We start from the raw sequence: 18256 nt of genomic DNA, 5'->3' as shown, positions 1-18256 counted from the left end.
GGGGTTTCACCATGGTCTCGATCTCCTAACCTTGTGATCCGCCCGCCTCGGCCTCCCAAAGTGCTGGGATTACAGGCGTGAGCCACCACGCCCGGCCTATATCTAAGCTTTCTGAGTATTTGGGACTACAGGCATGCGCCACCATGCTTGGCTAATTTTTTTTAATTTTTAGTAGAGACAGGGTCTCACCACGTTGGCCAAGCTGGTCTTGAACTCCTGACCTCAGGTGATCTGCCCACCTCAGCCTCCCAAAATGATGGGATTACAGGCGCGAGCCACTGCACCCAGCCAGAGGTGAGAAATATCTATTGCCTAGTTGTTGCCCTCATGTCACAGTATAACACATTACCTTTTCTGTTTGGATATACAAATAACATTGTGTTACAACTGTCTACAGTATTCAGTACAGTCACATGCTGCGCAGGTTTGCAATCTGGGAGCAATAAGCTATACCACATAGCCTAGGTGCGTAGTAGGCCATACAACTAGGTTTGTTTCAGTACACTCTGATTGCACAACACAATCACCTAACAATGCATTTCTCAGAACATAATCTGTCACCAAGTGACACATGACTGTAACACTGTGGTCAGTCACAAAATAAAATGCAAAGCTAATTTACCTATTTCTGTAGTACCTCTTTGCTGCTTGTGTTTACTCAGCCCTTCCATGACATCTTGAATTCGCCAAAGTTCTTTCTGAATCTGTGCACGCTGAATTCCTGCTGATTCCGTCTATCAGTAAAAATGGATAGACCACATATAAGAAAGAAAATCATTTACTGAAGTTAAATGATTATATATTAATTATATAAATTCTATTTTAAAAATGCAAATTGCAGTGAATTAAGTGTTATGAATATTTAATATGACTGATGTGACTCTCCCAATTTTGCAATTCCAGTGGCAAATATAAAAGACTGAGCAGAGAAAGAAAAATATTTAATTTTCATACTTAAATATACTATTTTAAATCTTTCCAATAAGCTTTGTCTTGCATTATTTATGATCCCAGGAAGGCATATTGATTAAAAGGGACCAAAAATGGAAAATACAGAGAGAATGGAAACAGAGCAGAAACCCCAAAAGAAAAAATAATTTCTGAGAGGAGGAGACATGGCGGGGTATTGGGGAACAGGTAAGAAATGGAAGGTATACTAACTTCCTAGGTTCTAGAACATAAAAACAACAACAAAGGGACAACTAACAAAATATATCAAGATGAGTTTTGACTGAGAGAGTTTAAATGTATTTTTTTTTTTTTTTTGAGACGGAGTCTTGCTCTGTCGCCCAGGCTGGAGTGCAGTGGCAAGCTCTCAGTTCACTGCAGCCTCTGCCTCCTGGGCGCAAGTGATTCTGCTGCCTCAGCCTCCTGAGTAGCTGTGATTAGAGGCGAATGCCATAATTTTTGTATTCTGTACAACGGCACAATCTCAGCTCACTGCAACCTCCACCTCCCAGGTTCAAGTGATTGCCCTGCCTCAGTCTCCCGAGTAGCTGGGATTAGACATGCGCCACCACACCCGGCTAATTTTCTATTTTTAGTAGAGACGGGGTTTCACCATGCTGACCAGGCTGGTCTCGAACTCCTGACCTCAGGTGATCCGCTCACCTCGGCCTCCCAAAGTGCTGAGATTACAGGCGTGAACCACCATGCCCAGCCAATTTTCTTACTTTTAATATTCCATATCATGCCCTCAGGTTAAATACAGTAACTAACTGAAACCAAAATAAGATTACATTGGTTTTCTCTGAGATTCTATTAGAATTCTATGACTCTTATTCATAAATTGGGTAATAATAACACCATTCTGGATAATAATAAACACTATTCTAGGAATGTAACTTTATTTTTAAAAATAGGCAATGACATACAAAAACTGTCACATTGCCTAGAACAGTATTTTTTCACTGAGTATCAGTTATTAATGACTATAGATAATAGAATACAATCAGTATTGCATCAATATGCTAAAAAATGTCCTCTAAGGGGTAGAAATATGTTTTCAGCCAGGCACAGTGGCTCACATCTATAATCCCAGCACTTTGGGAGGTTGAGGTGGGTGGATTGCTTGAGCTCACGAGTTCAAGACCTCCCTGGGCAACACAGAAAAATCCCATCTCTACCAAAAATACAAAAACTTAGCTGGACGGGGTGGTGTACGTCTGTGGTCCCAGCTACTTGGGAGGCTGAGGTGAGAGAATCACTTGGGCCTGGGGGAAGAGGTTGCAATGAGCTGAGATTGTGCCACTGTCCTCCAGCCTAGGTGACAGAGCGAGACTCCGTCACGGGGGGAAAAAAAAAGAAATATGTACCCGGTGAAACCCCATCTCTACTAAAAAATACAAAAAACTAGCCGGGCGAGGTGGCGGGCGCCTGTAGTCCCAGCTACTCGGGAGGCTGAGGCAGGAGAATGGCGTGAACCCGGGAGGCGGAGCTTGCAGTGAGCCGAGATCCGGCCACTGCACCCAGCCTGGGCGACAGAGCAAGACTCCGTTTCAAAAAAAAAAAGAAATATGTTTTCAAAGTCTTCCAAGCACTTGGGAGTTGATCAAAACATTAAAAAAATTAAAAGAAAATGAAAAAGAAAAAACTCAAGCAAAAAATTCTATAAGCCTAAAGACTATGAATTAATGCTGCTTCAAAAAGGCACTACATAACCTAAGTTATCTAGTTTTCCAAGCTACAGCCTGGAAGCAACAAAAAGTAAAAAAAAAGAAAGTACCCATACAAGAGCAAAACACAATGACAGCCCAGAGATGTAAATACTGACACAGAGGATGGGAAGATCACTATAAATAAATCCTTGCGCATCTATATACAACATGTATTACTTTTATAAAATTTAAAAGATATATGCTCATTGCAACTTCTGCCTCCCAGGTTCAAGCAATCCTGCCTCAGCCTCCCAAGTAGCTGGAATTACAGGTGTGTGACACTATGCCCAGCTATTTTTCTTTGTATTTTAGTAGAGATGAGGTTTTGTCATGTTAGCCAGGCTGATCTCGAACTCCTGACCTCAAGTGATCTGTCTGACTTGGACTCCCAAAGTGCTGGGATTTCAGGCATACACCACTGTGCCTGGCCAACTTTGAACTATTTTTCAAACACTTGTTAGTAATTTGAGTTTTCCTATGATTAGTTACTCATGTTCTTTGTATCTTTTTCTAATGGACTATTTCTCCAAATCAAAAAAAAAAAAAAAAAAACTTTCTTGCAAATCTAGATAGTTATCCCTTGTTGAATTTCTGAGGTCAAACATACATCCTCCCAGTAGGTCATCTTTTTACTTTGTCTATGTTGCCTTCATTGAGGGTAAATCTTTAACTTTGATAAAGCCGAATGTTGTTCAACAATTCCCTCTCTTTCTCTCTCTGCTTTGTGGATATTCATGGTCTGCTGTTAAACTCTCTATTCTGTTCCATTGGTCTATTTTTTTCCTGTACCATGTTTAACACTATAGTTTTGCATTATGTGTCCTTGTTTATTTATTTAACAAACACTTATATAGTGTGCTTTATATGCTTGGTTTTATTCTACATGCTGCAAAAATACAAACATATTTATCCTCATAATAACCTAGTAGGAGTAGGTATTAGTTTATTTTATAGTTGCAGAAACTGAGACCCAGAGTTGTTATGTAACTGGTCTAAGGCTGTATATGCAATGTCACCATTCATAGAGTATGACTTTTAGTTCTTTTATTTTTTAAAAATTTTTTTAACTACTTGTGGTCTTTATTATACCTTAAAAATATTTGAACCATTTAAGAAATTTCTTTAGAAAATTCTACTGGAAATTTGGTTGGAATAAAATTGCATTTATGGGAAGAATTTTCATTGTGATGATGTTAAATCAGATCATCCATGAATATGGTATACCAATTACACTTCTCCATTAATTCAGGTCTTCTCTTATATCCTATAATAAGGTTATTAAATTTTCATAATAAATATATTTTTTGGTAGGTTAAATCTGGGATTGGCAAATTTCTGTGGCCTGCAGCCTCTTTTGGTATGGCCTGTGAGTTAAGAACAAATTTTACATTTTTAAGAAGTTATAGCTGGGCACGGTGGCTCATGTCTGTAATCCCAGCACTTTGGGAGGCTGAGGCGGGCAGATCACCTGAGGTCAGGCGTTCAAGATCAGCCTGGCTAACATGGTGAAACCTTGTCTCTCCTAAAAATACAAAAATTAGCCAGGTGTGGTGGCACATGCCTGTAATCCTAGCTGCTAGGAAGGCTAAGGCAGGAGAATCACTTGAACCCGAGAGGTGGAGGTTGCAGTGAGCAGAGATCACGCCACTGCACACCAGCCTGGGCGACAAGAGTGAAACTCCATCTCAAAAAAAACAAAAAACAAAAAAAAAAGTTGTAAAAAAACCAAAAACATTAAATATGTGACAGTGACACATTTGACCTTTACAGAAAGTTTGCTGACCTCTAGTTACATCTTAGGTATTTATAGCTATTTTTCTAGTGTATTTAGTATCTCATTTTTGTAGCTGATTTCTTTTTTTTTTTTTTTTTTGAGATGGACTTTTGCCCATCGCTCAGGCTGGACACTGGCACAATCTCAGAGCACTGCAACCTCTGCCTCCCAGGTTCAGGTGATTCTCCTGCCACAGCCTCCCGAGTAGCTGGGACTACAGGCGCCTGCAGCTGGTTATCGTAGCCAATTACTGACAGTGTCACTTCAGTGTCCGATACAGAAGTCCCAGCCACACGTGGCCATTTAGATTTAGATAAACTGGGCTTGGTGACTCATGACTGTAATCCCAGCACTTTGTGTTTTTTTTTTTTTTTGAGACAGAGTCTCCTGTTGTCGCCCAGGCTGGCATACAGTTGTGTGATCTCCACTCCACTGCAGCCTCTGCCTCCCAGGTTCAAGCGATTCTCCTGCCTTAGCCTTAAGTAGCCAGGATGACAGGTGCCCAGCTAATTTTTGTGTTTTTAGTAGAGGTGGGGTTTCACCGCGTTGGCCAGGCTGGTCTCAAACTTCTGGCCTCAACTGATCCTCCCACCACGGCCTCCCAAAGTGCTGGGATTATAGGCATGAGCCATTGTGCCCAGCTGATGATCCCAGCACTTTGGAAGGCTGAGGTAGGAGGATCACTTGGACCTAGGAGCTCAAGGTTTCACCTAGGATCATGCTACTGCACTCCAGCCTGGGTGACAGAACAAAACCCTGACTCAATAAATAAGTAAATAAATTTAGATAGTTAACATAAAAACAACTGAAAGTTCAGTTTTAGTTGTATAATAACAATAGTCACATTTTATATGCCCAACAACTACTTGTGGCCAGTACTACGCTGGACAGCCCAGATAGAGGGCAGCTGAATTTCTGATTCAACCTTATTAATTTTTTTTTTTTTTTGAGATGGAGCTTCACCCTTGTTGCCCAGGCTGGAGTACAATGGTGCGATCTCAGCTCCCTGCAACCTCCACCTCCCAGGTTCAAGCAATTCTCCTGCCTCAGCCTCCCGAGTAGCTGGGATTACAGGTGCTTGCCACCAAACTCAGCTCATTTTGTATTTTTAGTAGAGATGAGGTTTCACAATCTTGGCCAGGCTAGTTTTGAGCTCCTGACCTTGTCATCCTGGCTAATTTTATAATTTTTTAGTAGAGATGGGGTTTCGCCATGTTGGTCAGGCTGGTTGGTCTCAAACTTAACTAATCTTTTATTCATTGTCTGTTAAGTCTACGCATTTCCAACTAAAAGGATCAAATTTACATTGGTCATAACCATAAAGTAAGTTTTATTATTTTCTTAAACATATATTATCTGCATTCCTCAGAGAAACATTTTAAGATAAGTATTATTTCTTTTTCTTTCATTTTTTTTTTTTTGAGATAGAGTCTCGCTATGCTGCCCAGGCTGGAGTGCAGTCATGGGATCTTGGCTCACTGCAACCTCCACCTCCTGGGTTCAAGTGATTCTCCTGCCTCAGACTCCCAAGTAGCTGGGATTGCAGATGCCTGCCACTACATCTAATTTTTGTATTTATAGTAGATACAAGGTTTCGCCATGTTGGCCAGGCTGGTCTCGAACTCCTGACCTCAGGTGATCCACCCACCTCAGCCTCCGAAAGTGCTGGGACTATAGGTGTGAGCCACCATGCCCGGCCAAGTACTATTATTTCTGTTTTATAGATAAGAAAACTAACCCTTGGAACTAGGTGTCAGATCTATTTGCTTATTAACTAGATTCTTTATAGCAAATGGTGCTGTATCTTCCCCTATTCCAATAATATGTCAGTGAAGTCAACAGGCCAAATGTAATTTCACAAAATGAGAGACATTTAATATAGAAAGGATTAGAATAATTTTATTAAAAAGATGAAATATTGGCTGGGCGCAGGGGCTCAAGCCTGTAATCCCAGCACTTTGGGAGGCCGAGGCAGGTGGATTACCTGAGGTCAGGAGTTTGAGACCAGCCTGACCAACACAGAGAAACCCCGTCTCTACTAAAAAAAAAAGAAATACAAAATTAGCTGGGCTTGGTGGTACATGCCTGTGATCCCAGCTACTTGGGAGGCTGAGGCAGGAGAATTGCTTGAACCCGGGAGGCAGAGGTTGCAGTGAGCCGAGATCGCGCCACTGCTCTCCAGCCTGGGCGACAAGAGCAAAACTCCATCTCAAAACACACACACACACACATAAATATTCATTATTTGATAAATCCATATAATTCAACATCTCAATACCAAGTGACACAGATGGATTTGTAAAAGGATCTGAAACCATGTTTTTAGGAACTGCAGAGCTGAGACTGCTAGGAGCACAGAGCACTCCAGGGCTCACCATGTGCCCAACAGAACAAAGAACTCTTAAACAAGTGGGGATGGTCTACTTTGTGAGATAGTAAGATTCCTGTCATTAAAAGTATTCAAATCCAGGTCTCAGGTAGCCAATAATGTAAAAACTGTTAAGGGTATGCAGAAATCTAACAAGGTGGATTGTACAGTACCAGTAAAAACAGTTAAAACAATATAAAGAATATTATATTTCTGTACCTGAACTTCACCAAGGTGATCTAGCTGCTCTTGCATCTGGTTCCTGGTAACAGTTACATCGTATTCTAACTTATCATATTCTCTCCATGCTCGTTCCAATTCCTAAAACCAAAAAGCGTTAATTACTTTAATGGGGAAAATGTGCTTTTACGGTGTTATCACTCCAATTGTAACTTTCTAGATTTTAGAAAGTCGCATAGTTTTTTACTTAGCAAAACAGGAATTTTTATAACCATTTTTGTCCCTTTTTAAAACTCAATTCAACAAAAATTTACTAGGCAACCTAAGTATTACTGTGCTGCTGTTTATTTCCTAAAATGCAGAAGTGGCATAAATAAAACATTTTCTTATCTGTCTTCATTAAAAGTTCTCCATCAATGAAAATACTTTGTATTTTAGCACATTGGAATTTCAATAACATCAGAGGCTTGACATGACTTTACTTACAATAAGCTTATAGTAATACAGTAAAACAAATGAATTTAGCTAGTTATTTAAACAATTCAGTGAATCCCATCTGTGAAGACTCAATATAGACACTATTATCCATCTGTACTTTTCTCCTTTGGAAAAAAATCACCCCCAAACCATAATATCACAGAAGACTTTGATGTTTGGTCTTTAACAGCTTGTCATTTGTTGAATATAGAATAATTCTAGAGGTGCTTAAAAATACATCATCTGCCGGGCGCAGTGGCTCACGTCTGTAACCTCAGCACTTTGGGAGGCTGACGGAGGCAGATCACTTGAGTTCAGTAGTTCGAGACCACCCTGGCCAACATGGTGAAACCCTGTCTCTACTGAAAACACAAAATTAGCTGGGCCTGATGACTTGTGCTTGTGGTCCTAGCTACTTGGGAGGCTGAGGAGGGAGAATCGCTTGAACCCAGGAAGCAGAGGTTGCAGGGAGCCGAGATTGCGCCTTGGGAGGCTGAGGCGGGCAGATCACGAGGTCAGGAGTTTGAAACCACCTGACCAACATAATGAAACCCTGTCTCTACTAAAAATACAAAAAAAAATTAGCCTGTAATCCCAGCTGCTTGGGAGGCTGAGGCAGGAGAACTGTTTGAACGTGGGAGGCGGAGGTTGCAGTAAGCCGAGATTGCGCCATTGCACTCCACCCTGGGTGACAGTGCGAGACTCTGACTCAATAAATAAATAAATAAAGTAAAAGGGGAAAAAAAAGAGCTATTTTATTTTGTATATTCTGTAACTAGTTTAAAATAACTTTAGGAAATTTAGGTGATTGGCTGGGTGCGGCAGCTCTCACATGTAATCCCAGCACTTTGGGAGGTTGAGGCAGGTGGATCACTTGAGCCCAGGAGTTCGAGACCAGCCTGGGCAACATAGAGAGATCCCATCTCTACGAAAAAATACAAAAATTTTCCAGGTGTGGTGGTGCTTGCCTGTGGTCCCAGCTACCTGGGGTAGGCCTGAGGTGGGAGGATCGCTTGAGCCCAGGAGGCCAAGGTTGCAGTAAGCCAAAATTGTGCCACTGCACTCTAGCCTGGGTGACAGATGAAGACCATGTCTCCAAAAAGAAAAGAACAGAAAAAAAAAAAAAAAAATGAAGCTATCTTGCCAGTCGTTTTTTTAAAATTAAAAAAAATCTTAGGCAAAGAAAAATTATTCAAACTGTACTGGGAAAACAGATGTGTGCCACCACCCCTATGCCCGGCTAATATTTTGTGTATATATGTATGTATGTGTCTGTGTATACACACACACACACACACACATATATATACACACACACATATATATATACACACACACACACACATATATATGTATTTTGGTAGAGACAGGATTTTGCCATGTTGCCCAGGTTGGTCTCTAACTGCTGGGCTCAAGAGATTCCATCAGCCTTGGCCTGTCAAAGCGCTGAGATTACAGGTGTGAGCCACCATACCTGGTCAGCAAATTCTTTTTACATGAATAAGTATGAAAATTAATTTCCTTTAACAAAAATTAATTCTAGCCATGTTTTAATTTGCGTGCACTACAAAAACTGCAAATTTAAATAGTGGGTCTTTGATGGCTTTAGGGAAGATATACATATATATATATATAAAGACAATGGATCCAATGACAGCCCAGTGGCTAAGAGGGTATTACAGGCTAACACCTATTCTCCCTTGTGGAAATGCCAGAGTTTAGGGCAGGCTTAACTGCACTGCAGAGGCATTTAAGCATAAGAACATTTCAGGATGGTAGGAATCCCTCTCTTTCTTAAAGAAACATGAAAAATACAGATTGAGAGCTAGACATTACTTTATCAATATTTTAGAAGTGAAGTGGCACAGTATACTTTCAATTTTCCTAACCTGGAGATCCTGCCACTGAACTTGTTCAAGTCCTATAATCCTGCTACGCCTACCTGTTTCTGTCTTTACCTCAGCTCCTCAAACATGATTACCAGGTGGGCAGGAACACAAGACAACAGAGGACAGCAAGCAAAGGGCAGCAATGGCACAACACATTTCCTCCCAAAATCTGGTATTTCATTAAAGAATTTACTAGATTATATGAATACCATGCTAATAATCTTTAAATGTGACCTTACTTATTTTTTGTCAAGAAGGTAATATAGCAAGATAATTTAAAAGGGCTAATAATTTCCAAATATACAATTACCTTAAAATCCCAAGTACTTGCCAAAAATAGTGCTTTCAATAAAAAGTAGAGAATGCCAGGCCATACAGTTAAAAGAATAAATGAAGGCTGGGTGTGGTGGCTTACGCTTGTAATCTCAGCATTTTGGGATGCTGAGGCAGGAGGATCATGAGGCCAGGTGGTCAAGACCAGCCTATTAAACATAGTGAAACCCCATCTCTACTAAAAATACAAAAAAATTATCTGGGCGTGGTGGTGGGCGCCTGTAGTCCCAGTTACTTGGGAGGCTGAGGCAGGAGAATCGCTTGAACCCTGGAGGTGGAGGCTGCAGTGAGCCGAGATGGTGCCACCACACTCCAGCTCGGGCGACAGCGTGAGACTCCGTTTCAAACAAACAAACAAACAAACAAACAAACAAACAAACAAACAAAAAAAGAGAATGAATGAACTCTTTTTTTTTTTTGAGACAGAGTCTTGTGCTGTCGCCTAGGCTGGAGTGCAGTGGCATGATCTTGGCTCACTGCAACCTCTGCCTCCCGGGTTCAAGTGATTCTTCTGCACTGGCCTTCCGAGTAGCTGGGATACTCAGGACTACAGGTGCGCACCACTATGCCTGGATAATTTTTTGTATTTTTAGTAGAGACGTGGTTTCACCGTGTTAGCCAGGATGATCACGATCTCTTGACCTCATGATCTGCACACCTCTGCCTCCCAAAGTGCTGGGATTACAGCCATGAGCCACCCGCGGCCAGCCTTATTTTTTTTGAGACGGAGTTTCACTCTTCTTGCCTAGGCTGGAGTGTAATGGTGCAACCTAGGCTCACCGCAACCTCTGCCTCCCGGGTTCAAGTGACTCTCCTGCCTCAGGCTCCCGAGTAGCTGGGATTACAGGCATGTGCCACCACGCCCAGCTAATTTTTGTATTTTTAGTATAGACGAGGTTTCTCCATGTTGGACTGGCTGGTCTTGAACTCCTGACCTCAGATGATCTGCCCACTCCAGTCTCCCAAAGTGATGGGAGTACAGGCCTGAGCAACCGTGCCCGGCCTGAATGAACTCTTTCAATCTGGAACTATATGGGTGAACCTCATAAGTTAAACGAAGCCAGGCAAAGAGTATATGGTTACACTTCATATAAAGTTCAAGGCTGAGTGCAGTAGCTCATGCCTGTAATCCCAGCACTTTAGCAGGCTGAAGTGGGTGGATCACTTGAGCCCAGGAATCTGAGACCAGCTTGTGTAACACAGTAAAATCCCATCTCTGCAAAGTATACAGAAATTAGCCAGGTATGGTGGTGCATGTCTGTAGTCCCAGTTACTTGGGAGGCTGAGGTGAGAGGATCGCTTGAGTCATGAGGTGGAGGTTGCAGTGAGCCAAGACTGTGCCATTGTACTCCAGCCTGTGTGAGAGACTTTGTCTCCAAAAAAGAAAGTTCAAAAATAGGTAAAACTCATCTATAGTTTAAACGTCAGGTGCTACACTATAGCTACTCAGGAGACTCGGCAGGGGTAGGATCACTTGAGGCTAAGAGTTGGAGGCTGCAGTGTGCTATGACCACACCCGTGAAGAGCCACTGCTCTCCCATCTGGGCAATGTGGCAATACCCTGTCTCTAAAACAACTAAAAAAAAATTAAGGAAAAGAAAGAAGAAAAGAAAAAAGTCTAGTAGTGTTCCTTTTGGGAGAGGAGTCTCTGGCATGCTAGTAAAATTCAATGTCTCGATATAGATGTTGGCTAAACTCCTAAACAGCGTGCTTTTCTCAGAACATGTTATATTCCAAGAAAAGAAAAAAAAAGTGTGTGAGTTGGGGTGGAGGAGGGATTGCTGCAGAGTTTTCTAGAGACAGGGTTTTGCTCTGCTGCCCAGGCTACAGTGCAGTGGCATGATCATAATTCACTGTAGCCTTGAACTCCTGGGCTCAAGCGATCCTCCTGCCTCAGCCTCCCAAGTAGCTAGGACTACAGGTTTACACCACCATGCCCAGATAATTTTTTAATTTGGGGTTTCACCATGTTGCTCAGACTGGTCTTGAACTCCTGGGCTCAAGCAATCTTTCCAAAGAACTGGGATTACAGGTGTAAGCCTTGGTGCCAGGCCAGACTTTTTTCTCACACTGTCACCTGGGCTGGAGTGCAGTGGTGTGATCTCAGCTCACTGCAGCCTCAACTCCCTGGGCTCAAGCAATCCTCCCACCTTGGCCTCCTGAGTAGTACAGGTGCACGCCACCATGCTGGGGTATTGTTTTTTAATAGTTTGTAAACTCAAGGTCTCACTGTGTTGTCCAGGCTGGTCTTGAACCCCTAGGCTAAAGCAATCCTCCTGCCTCAGCCTCCCAAAGTGCTGGGATTACACGTAGGAGCCACCATGCCTGGCCAATATTTTTTTTAAAAAATTGTCTAAGTTTAGGGTATGGAACAAGTAAATTTTAATAGTGCTTACTTCTGTATAGTCTGTACTGAGACAACACTTGGCCACTGTGTGGGGGAGAAAGTGAAGTAGGTCTAAATACTTAAATGTAATGAAATTCCAGATTTCCAAAAATATCAGTTAAGGATTTTAATATTTGGCTAGATGGCTATAAAGCAGATATATACTATGTCCTTTATTAAGAAAGGATTAATGGCTGGGCATGGTGGCTTACGCCTGTAATTGCAGCAGTTTGGGAGGCTGAGGTGGGAGAGTCTTTTGAGCTCAGGAGTTAAGACCAGCCTGGGCAACATAGGGAGATCTCATCTCTACAAAAAAATTCTATTAAAAAAAAAAAATCAAAACTAATGATGCATTTCCAAGTTTTTAATATGAGGGAAACTTTCCTTTTCTTATCTAAAATCAATGGCAATTTATAACAAAGTCTACTTAAGGGAATGGTTATACAATACACTAGACACAAATCTCAAATTGTTTTCTCTGTATTTTACTGTCACACTGCCTCTCTTTTTAATAATCAAGTAAATATTGTAAGACTATAGGTGACTACAGTAAAAAAAAAAAAAAAGAAAATAATTACTACTATTCTTGGAGCTAATAAACTGTTTTACCTCTGGTTTGCTTCTCAATTAGGGTTTCTAAGTTTTAATTTAAGAAATGACAATTCATTTTTCTGCTTTTCATTAAAAAATAAAACCTGTAACTTTGGAAAAGTATTGACATAGATTTTTAATATCAAAATGAGGGAGAAGCAATAGATGCAGTGTAATTATTCATTAACTTCCTAATTTAAACTCAAACATGTCTTTCAAACTTTAAGTAATATTACAAATTAATGTGCACTACTATATCTTGCAAAATTAAAGCCTTATGATATTTAAATTAATTTTACTGGTATATTTCAAGGATCAGGCAAAAAAATTAAAATGTCAATTTTTTGGTCACTAATACCCCACCATAACGGTACTGCCAACTGGTATTAGAAGTTGTTGATTTTTTAAGTCAATCAAAATAAAGTTATGTCTGATTTATTAATTTTTTCATTTTACCTTCAGGATGTAGAGATTTCCTGGCTCACATTTAAAGAATGTGCTTAATTATTTGAGGAGATTTTTTAAAAATAATTTTTTTTTTTTTTACGAATTTATACTTGTCATGTAACTGCTTCTCAAATAAAATCCCTCTTACTATACTATCTAATGACTATATTGGCATACTGGCTTTTTTTAACCTAAGAAGATGTTTACGTTTTATTATTATTTTTTCACTTAGCCTTGACTTGAAACACACTAAAAAGATGTTTAAAAGGGCACCAGTTCAAACTGTATAAAGTGAGGTTCTACTATCAGCCACAATTATAAAGCTATCTATATTTTAAATTTCTAGTTTATGACCACAATTGTAGTCATTCTATGTTTTAGCTATTTGTAATCTTTAACTCCTGTGTTTAGTTTCTTCTCTGATGTTTTCTATGAAACAAAACAATCTTCTCATCTCAAAGAAAGTGCTTGCTTTCTATTGTTAAAAATGCTAGATATAATAAAAACAGAAAGGCTAGCACACAGGGGAAGATTTAAATAAATAACTATTATTGCGCCAAACTTCCGTTGGCTTTTTTGTGGATTTTCTTTTGTTTTGTTTTTTTGAGACGGGGTCTCACTTTGCTGTCTGGGACCTCTCTGGGCTCAGGTCATTCTGCTGCCTCAGCCTCCCAAGTAGTTGGCACTCCAGGCACACGCCACTGTGCTCTGCTAGTTGTTTTTTTTTTTTTTTTTTTTGTAGAGAAGGAGTTTCACCATGTTGCTTAGGCTGGTCCCAAACTCCTGGGCTCAAGTAATCTGCCCACCTCAGCCTCCCAAAGTACTATGATTACAAGCATGAGCCACCACACCCAGTCTGGGGAAACCAAAAGTTGATTCTTTGAAAAGAAAAACAAGATTGACAGACTGTTAGCTAAAATAACAAAGAAAAAAAGAAGATCCAAATAAGCATAATGAGAAGCAACCAAGGTGACATTACAATGGATTCCACAGACATACAAAGGATTCCCAGAGACGATTACGAACACCACTATGAATACAAACTAGAAAATCTAGATGAAATAGAGAAATTTCTGGAAATATACAATCTCCCAAGATTGAGTCAGGAAGAAACTGATACACTGAACAGGCCAATATTGAGTTCTGAAATTGAATTTGTAATAAAAAACCTGCCAAACAAAAAAAGCCACAGATCAGATGGATTCACAGCTGATTTCTACCAGACACAAAGAGCTGGTACTAATTCTACTGAAGCTATTCCAAAAAAATAAGGACGGTCTCCTCTTTAACTCATTCTATGAAGCCAGCATCACTCTGATACCAAAACTTGGTAAAGACACAAAGAAGAAAGAAAACGAAGGCCAATATCCCTGATGAACATAGATGTAAAAATCCTCAACAAAATACCAGCAAACCAAATTCAATGGCATATCAAAAAGTTAATTCACCATGATAAAGTATGCTTCATTTCTAAGATGCAAGATTTGTTCAACATATGCAAATCATAAATGTGAGTCACTAAATAAACAGAATAAAAAACAAAAAACGTATGATCATCTCAGTAGACACGGAAAAGGCTTTTGATAAAATCCAGCATCTCTTCATGACAAAAACCCTCAAGAAATAATTCCATGTTGAAGGAATATGCCCTAAAATAGTAAAGGCCATCTATGACAAATATACAGTCAACACCACACTGAGACGGGCAAAAACTGGAAGCATTTCCCTTGAGAGCTGGAAAAAGACAAGGATGCCCACTCTCACTACTCCTATTCAACGTAATACTGGAAGTCCTAGTCAGAGCAATTAGGCAAGAGGAAGAAATAAAATGCATCCAAATAGGAAAAGAAGTCAAATTATCTCTCTTCACAGACGATGTGATCTATACCTAGAAAACCCTGAAGACCCTATCAAAAGGTTCTTACAACTGATAAATGACTTCAGGAAAGTTTCAGGACACAAAATCAACGTACAAAAGTTACTGGCATTTCTATACACCAATAATGTTCAAGCTGAGAGCCAAATCAAGAAGGCAATCCCGTTTACAATACACACACACACACACACACACACACTGCTAGGAATGCATCTAACCAAGGAGGTGAAAGATATAAGAACTACAAAATACTGATGAAAGAAATCATAGATGACACAAACCAATGGAAAAACATTCCATGCTCATGGATTAGAAGAATCAATATTGTTAAAATGGTCATACTGCCCGAAGCAATCTACAGATTCAATGCCATTCCTATCAAACTATCATCATTTTTCACAGAACCAGAAAAATTCTTAAATTCATATTGAACCAAGAGTCCAAACAGACAAAGCAATCCTAAACAAAAACAAAGCCAGAGGCATTACGCTACCTGACTTCAAACTATACTATAAGGCTACAGACTAAAACATCATGGTACTGGTACAAAAACATACGCAGACCAAGGAAACAGAATATAAAACCCAGAAGTTAAGCCACACACCTATGGCCATCTGATATTTGACCAAATTCACAAAAATACGCAATGGGGAAAGGGCTTCTTATCTTCTTATTCAATAAATGGTGCTGGAATAGCTGGCTAGCCATATGCAGAAGAATGAAACCGACCCGTTCCTTTCACCGTATACAAAAATTAACTCAAGAGGGATTAAAGAGTTAAGTGTCAGGCCTCAAACGATAAGAATCCTTTAGCCAGGCATGGTGGCTCATGCCTGTAATCCCAGTACTATGGGAGGCCGAGGTGGGAAGATCACATGAGGCTTGGAGTTTGACACCAGCCTGGCCAACATGGTGAAACCCTGTCTCTACTAAAAATACAAAAAGTAGCCAGGCTTGATAGGGGGCACTTATAATCCCAGCTACTTGGGAGGCCGAGGCACGAGAACTGCTTGAACCTGGGAGGTGGAGGTTGCAGTGAGCAAAGATCGTGCCACTGCACTCTAGCCTGGGCAACAGAGTGAGTCTCCGTCTCAAAAAAAAAAAAAGAAAAAAAAAAGAAAAAAGTAATTGCAACAAAAACAAAAATTGACAAGTGGGACCTAATTAAAGAGCTTCTGTAAAGCAAAAGAAACTATCAATGGAATAAACAGCCTGCAGAATGAGAGAAAAGACTCACAAACTATGCATCCAACAAAGGTTGAATATCCAGAATCTATAAGGAGCTTAAGCAATTGAACAAGGAAAAAACAAAACAAACAACTCTTAAAAAATGGGCAAAAGACATGAACAGACACTTAAAGGAAGACATATAAGTGGCTAAAAAACATATAAAAAATGCTCCATATCACTAATCATCAGAGAAATACAAATTAAAATCACAATGAGATACCATCTCACATTTATCAGAATGGCTACTATTAAAAAGTAAAAAAAAACAAAAAACAAAAAACAGATGCTGGCAAGACTGCAGAGAAAAGGAAATGCTTATAACACAGTGAGAGGACATATGAATTAGTTCGGCCACTATGGACACTATGGATTTCTCAAAGAACTTAAATCAGAACTACCATTTGACCCAGCAATTGCATTACTGGGTATATATCCAAAAGAAAGCAAATCTTTCTACCAAACATACCCATGCACTTGCATGTTCACCACAGAACTATTTACAATAGCAAATACATGGAACCAACCTAGATGCCCATCAATGGTGGACTGGTTAAAGAAAATGTGGTACATATACACCACGGTACTACACAACGATAACAAAGAATGAAATTATGTCCTCTGCAGCATCATGGATGCAACCAGAGGCCATTATCCTAAGTAAATTAATGCAGGAAAAGAAAACCAAATACCGCATGTTCTCACAGGTGGAAGCTAAACACTGGTACTCATGGACATAAAGATGGTTTAACAGTGAAACTGGGGACTACTGAGGGTGGGGAAAGAATGGGGATAAAGGTTGAAATTGGGTACTATGCTAGGTACTTGGGTGACGGGCTCATTCATACACCAAACCTCAGCATCACACAATAGACCCAGTTAACAAACCTGCACATGTACCCCCAAACCTAAAATAAAATAAAAATAAATAAAAAGTATAGGGAACACTGCTTTACACGTTTCCCTTGTGCTAATCCTAGTTTTGTGTACTTTGTGGCCTACCAGGTGAGGAGAAGAGTTCTCAGAATCACAGCTTTGATCTATAGAGGTGCTAATGTTACAAGCCTTCTGCTTGGGGCTTAGATTTGAACTAGTGCTATGAATTGACTGTGACAGATTCAGTGAAATCCTTTGAGATTCTGCCAGCAAAAATGTAATTCAAATTTAAATCTAATCAACATTCACTGAGTGCCAACCATATGCCCAGTATGATGTTACGCACATGCTAACATTTGAAGCCTTAAGCTACAAATATAAATAAGTTTACATAAAGGCACAAATAACATAGTTTGTATTCTATGCAGTAAGACTTGTCTTAGAAGAATATATTCTGAGGGTTTGTCATAACCACGGATTATTGCTGAAGGCAAGGAAAAAGAAACCAGGAAAGTGATTACATAAGATAAAAACCAGAAAAGGGGATACTCAGAAGATCAATTTATTTTTATTTTATTTATTTATTTTTTTTCAGATGGAGTTTCGCTCTTGTTGCCCAGGCCAGAGTGCAATGGCGCGATCTCGGCTCACCACAACCTCAGCCTCCTGGATTCAAGTGATTCTCCTGCCTCAGCCTCCTGAGTAGCTGGGATTACAGGCATGCGCCACCATGCCCGGCTAATCTTGTATTTTTAATAGAGACAGGGTTTCTCCATGTTGGTCAGGCTGGTCTTGAACTCCTGGCCTCAGGTGATCCGCCCATCTTGGCCTCCCAAAGTGCTAGGATTACAGGCTTGAGCCACCATGCCTGCCTGGCCTATTTTCTATTTATTATTACTTTTTTTTTTTGAGACACAGTCTTGCTGTCGACCAGGCTGAAGTGCAATGGCACGATCTCAGCTCACTGCAACCTCTGCCTCCCGGGTTCAAGTGATTCTCCTGCCTCAGCCTCCTGAGTAGCTGGGATTACAGGCATCTGCCATCATGCCTGGCTAATTTTTGTATTTTTATTAGAGGTGGGGTTTCACCATGTCAGCCAGGCTGGTCTCGAACTCCTGACCTTGTGATCTGCCTGTCTTGGTCTCCCAAAGTGCTGGGATTACAGGCGTGAGCCA

The 18256-nt window shown here is 40.3% G+C and overlaps 1 protein-coding gene across 1 annotated transcript in view; it reads right to left on the bottom strand.

The window, feature by feature from the left end:
* Nucleotides 1-18256, bottom strand: part of PLEKHA5 (pleckstrin homology domain containing, family A member 5) — a 147930-nt gene that overhangs the window by 42912 nt on the left and 86762 nt on the right. The window contains exons 14-15 of the mRNA XM_011975468.1: nt 7019-7120; nt 623-734 (exon numbers count right to left, since the gene is read on the bottom strand). Of these exons, the coding sequence (XP_011830858.1) occupies nt 623-734; nt 7019-7120 (214 nt within the window). The remainder of the gene's footprint in view (nt 1-622; nt 735-7018; nt 7121-18256) is intronic.

This window comes from Mandrillus leucophaeus, unplaced genomic scaffold (assembly GCF_000951045.1).
Source record: "Mandrillus leucophaeus isolate KB7577 unplaced genomic scaffold, Mleu.le_1.0 Scaffold156, whole genome shotgun sequence".
Lineage (NCBI taxonomy): Eukaryota > Metazoa > Chordata > Mammalia > Primates > Cercopithecidae > Mandrillus > Mandrillus leucophaeus.
Note: the sequence above shows the minus strand (reverse complement) of the source record. Positions and strands in the feature narration are given on the sequence as shown.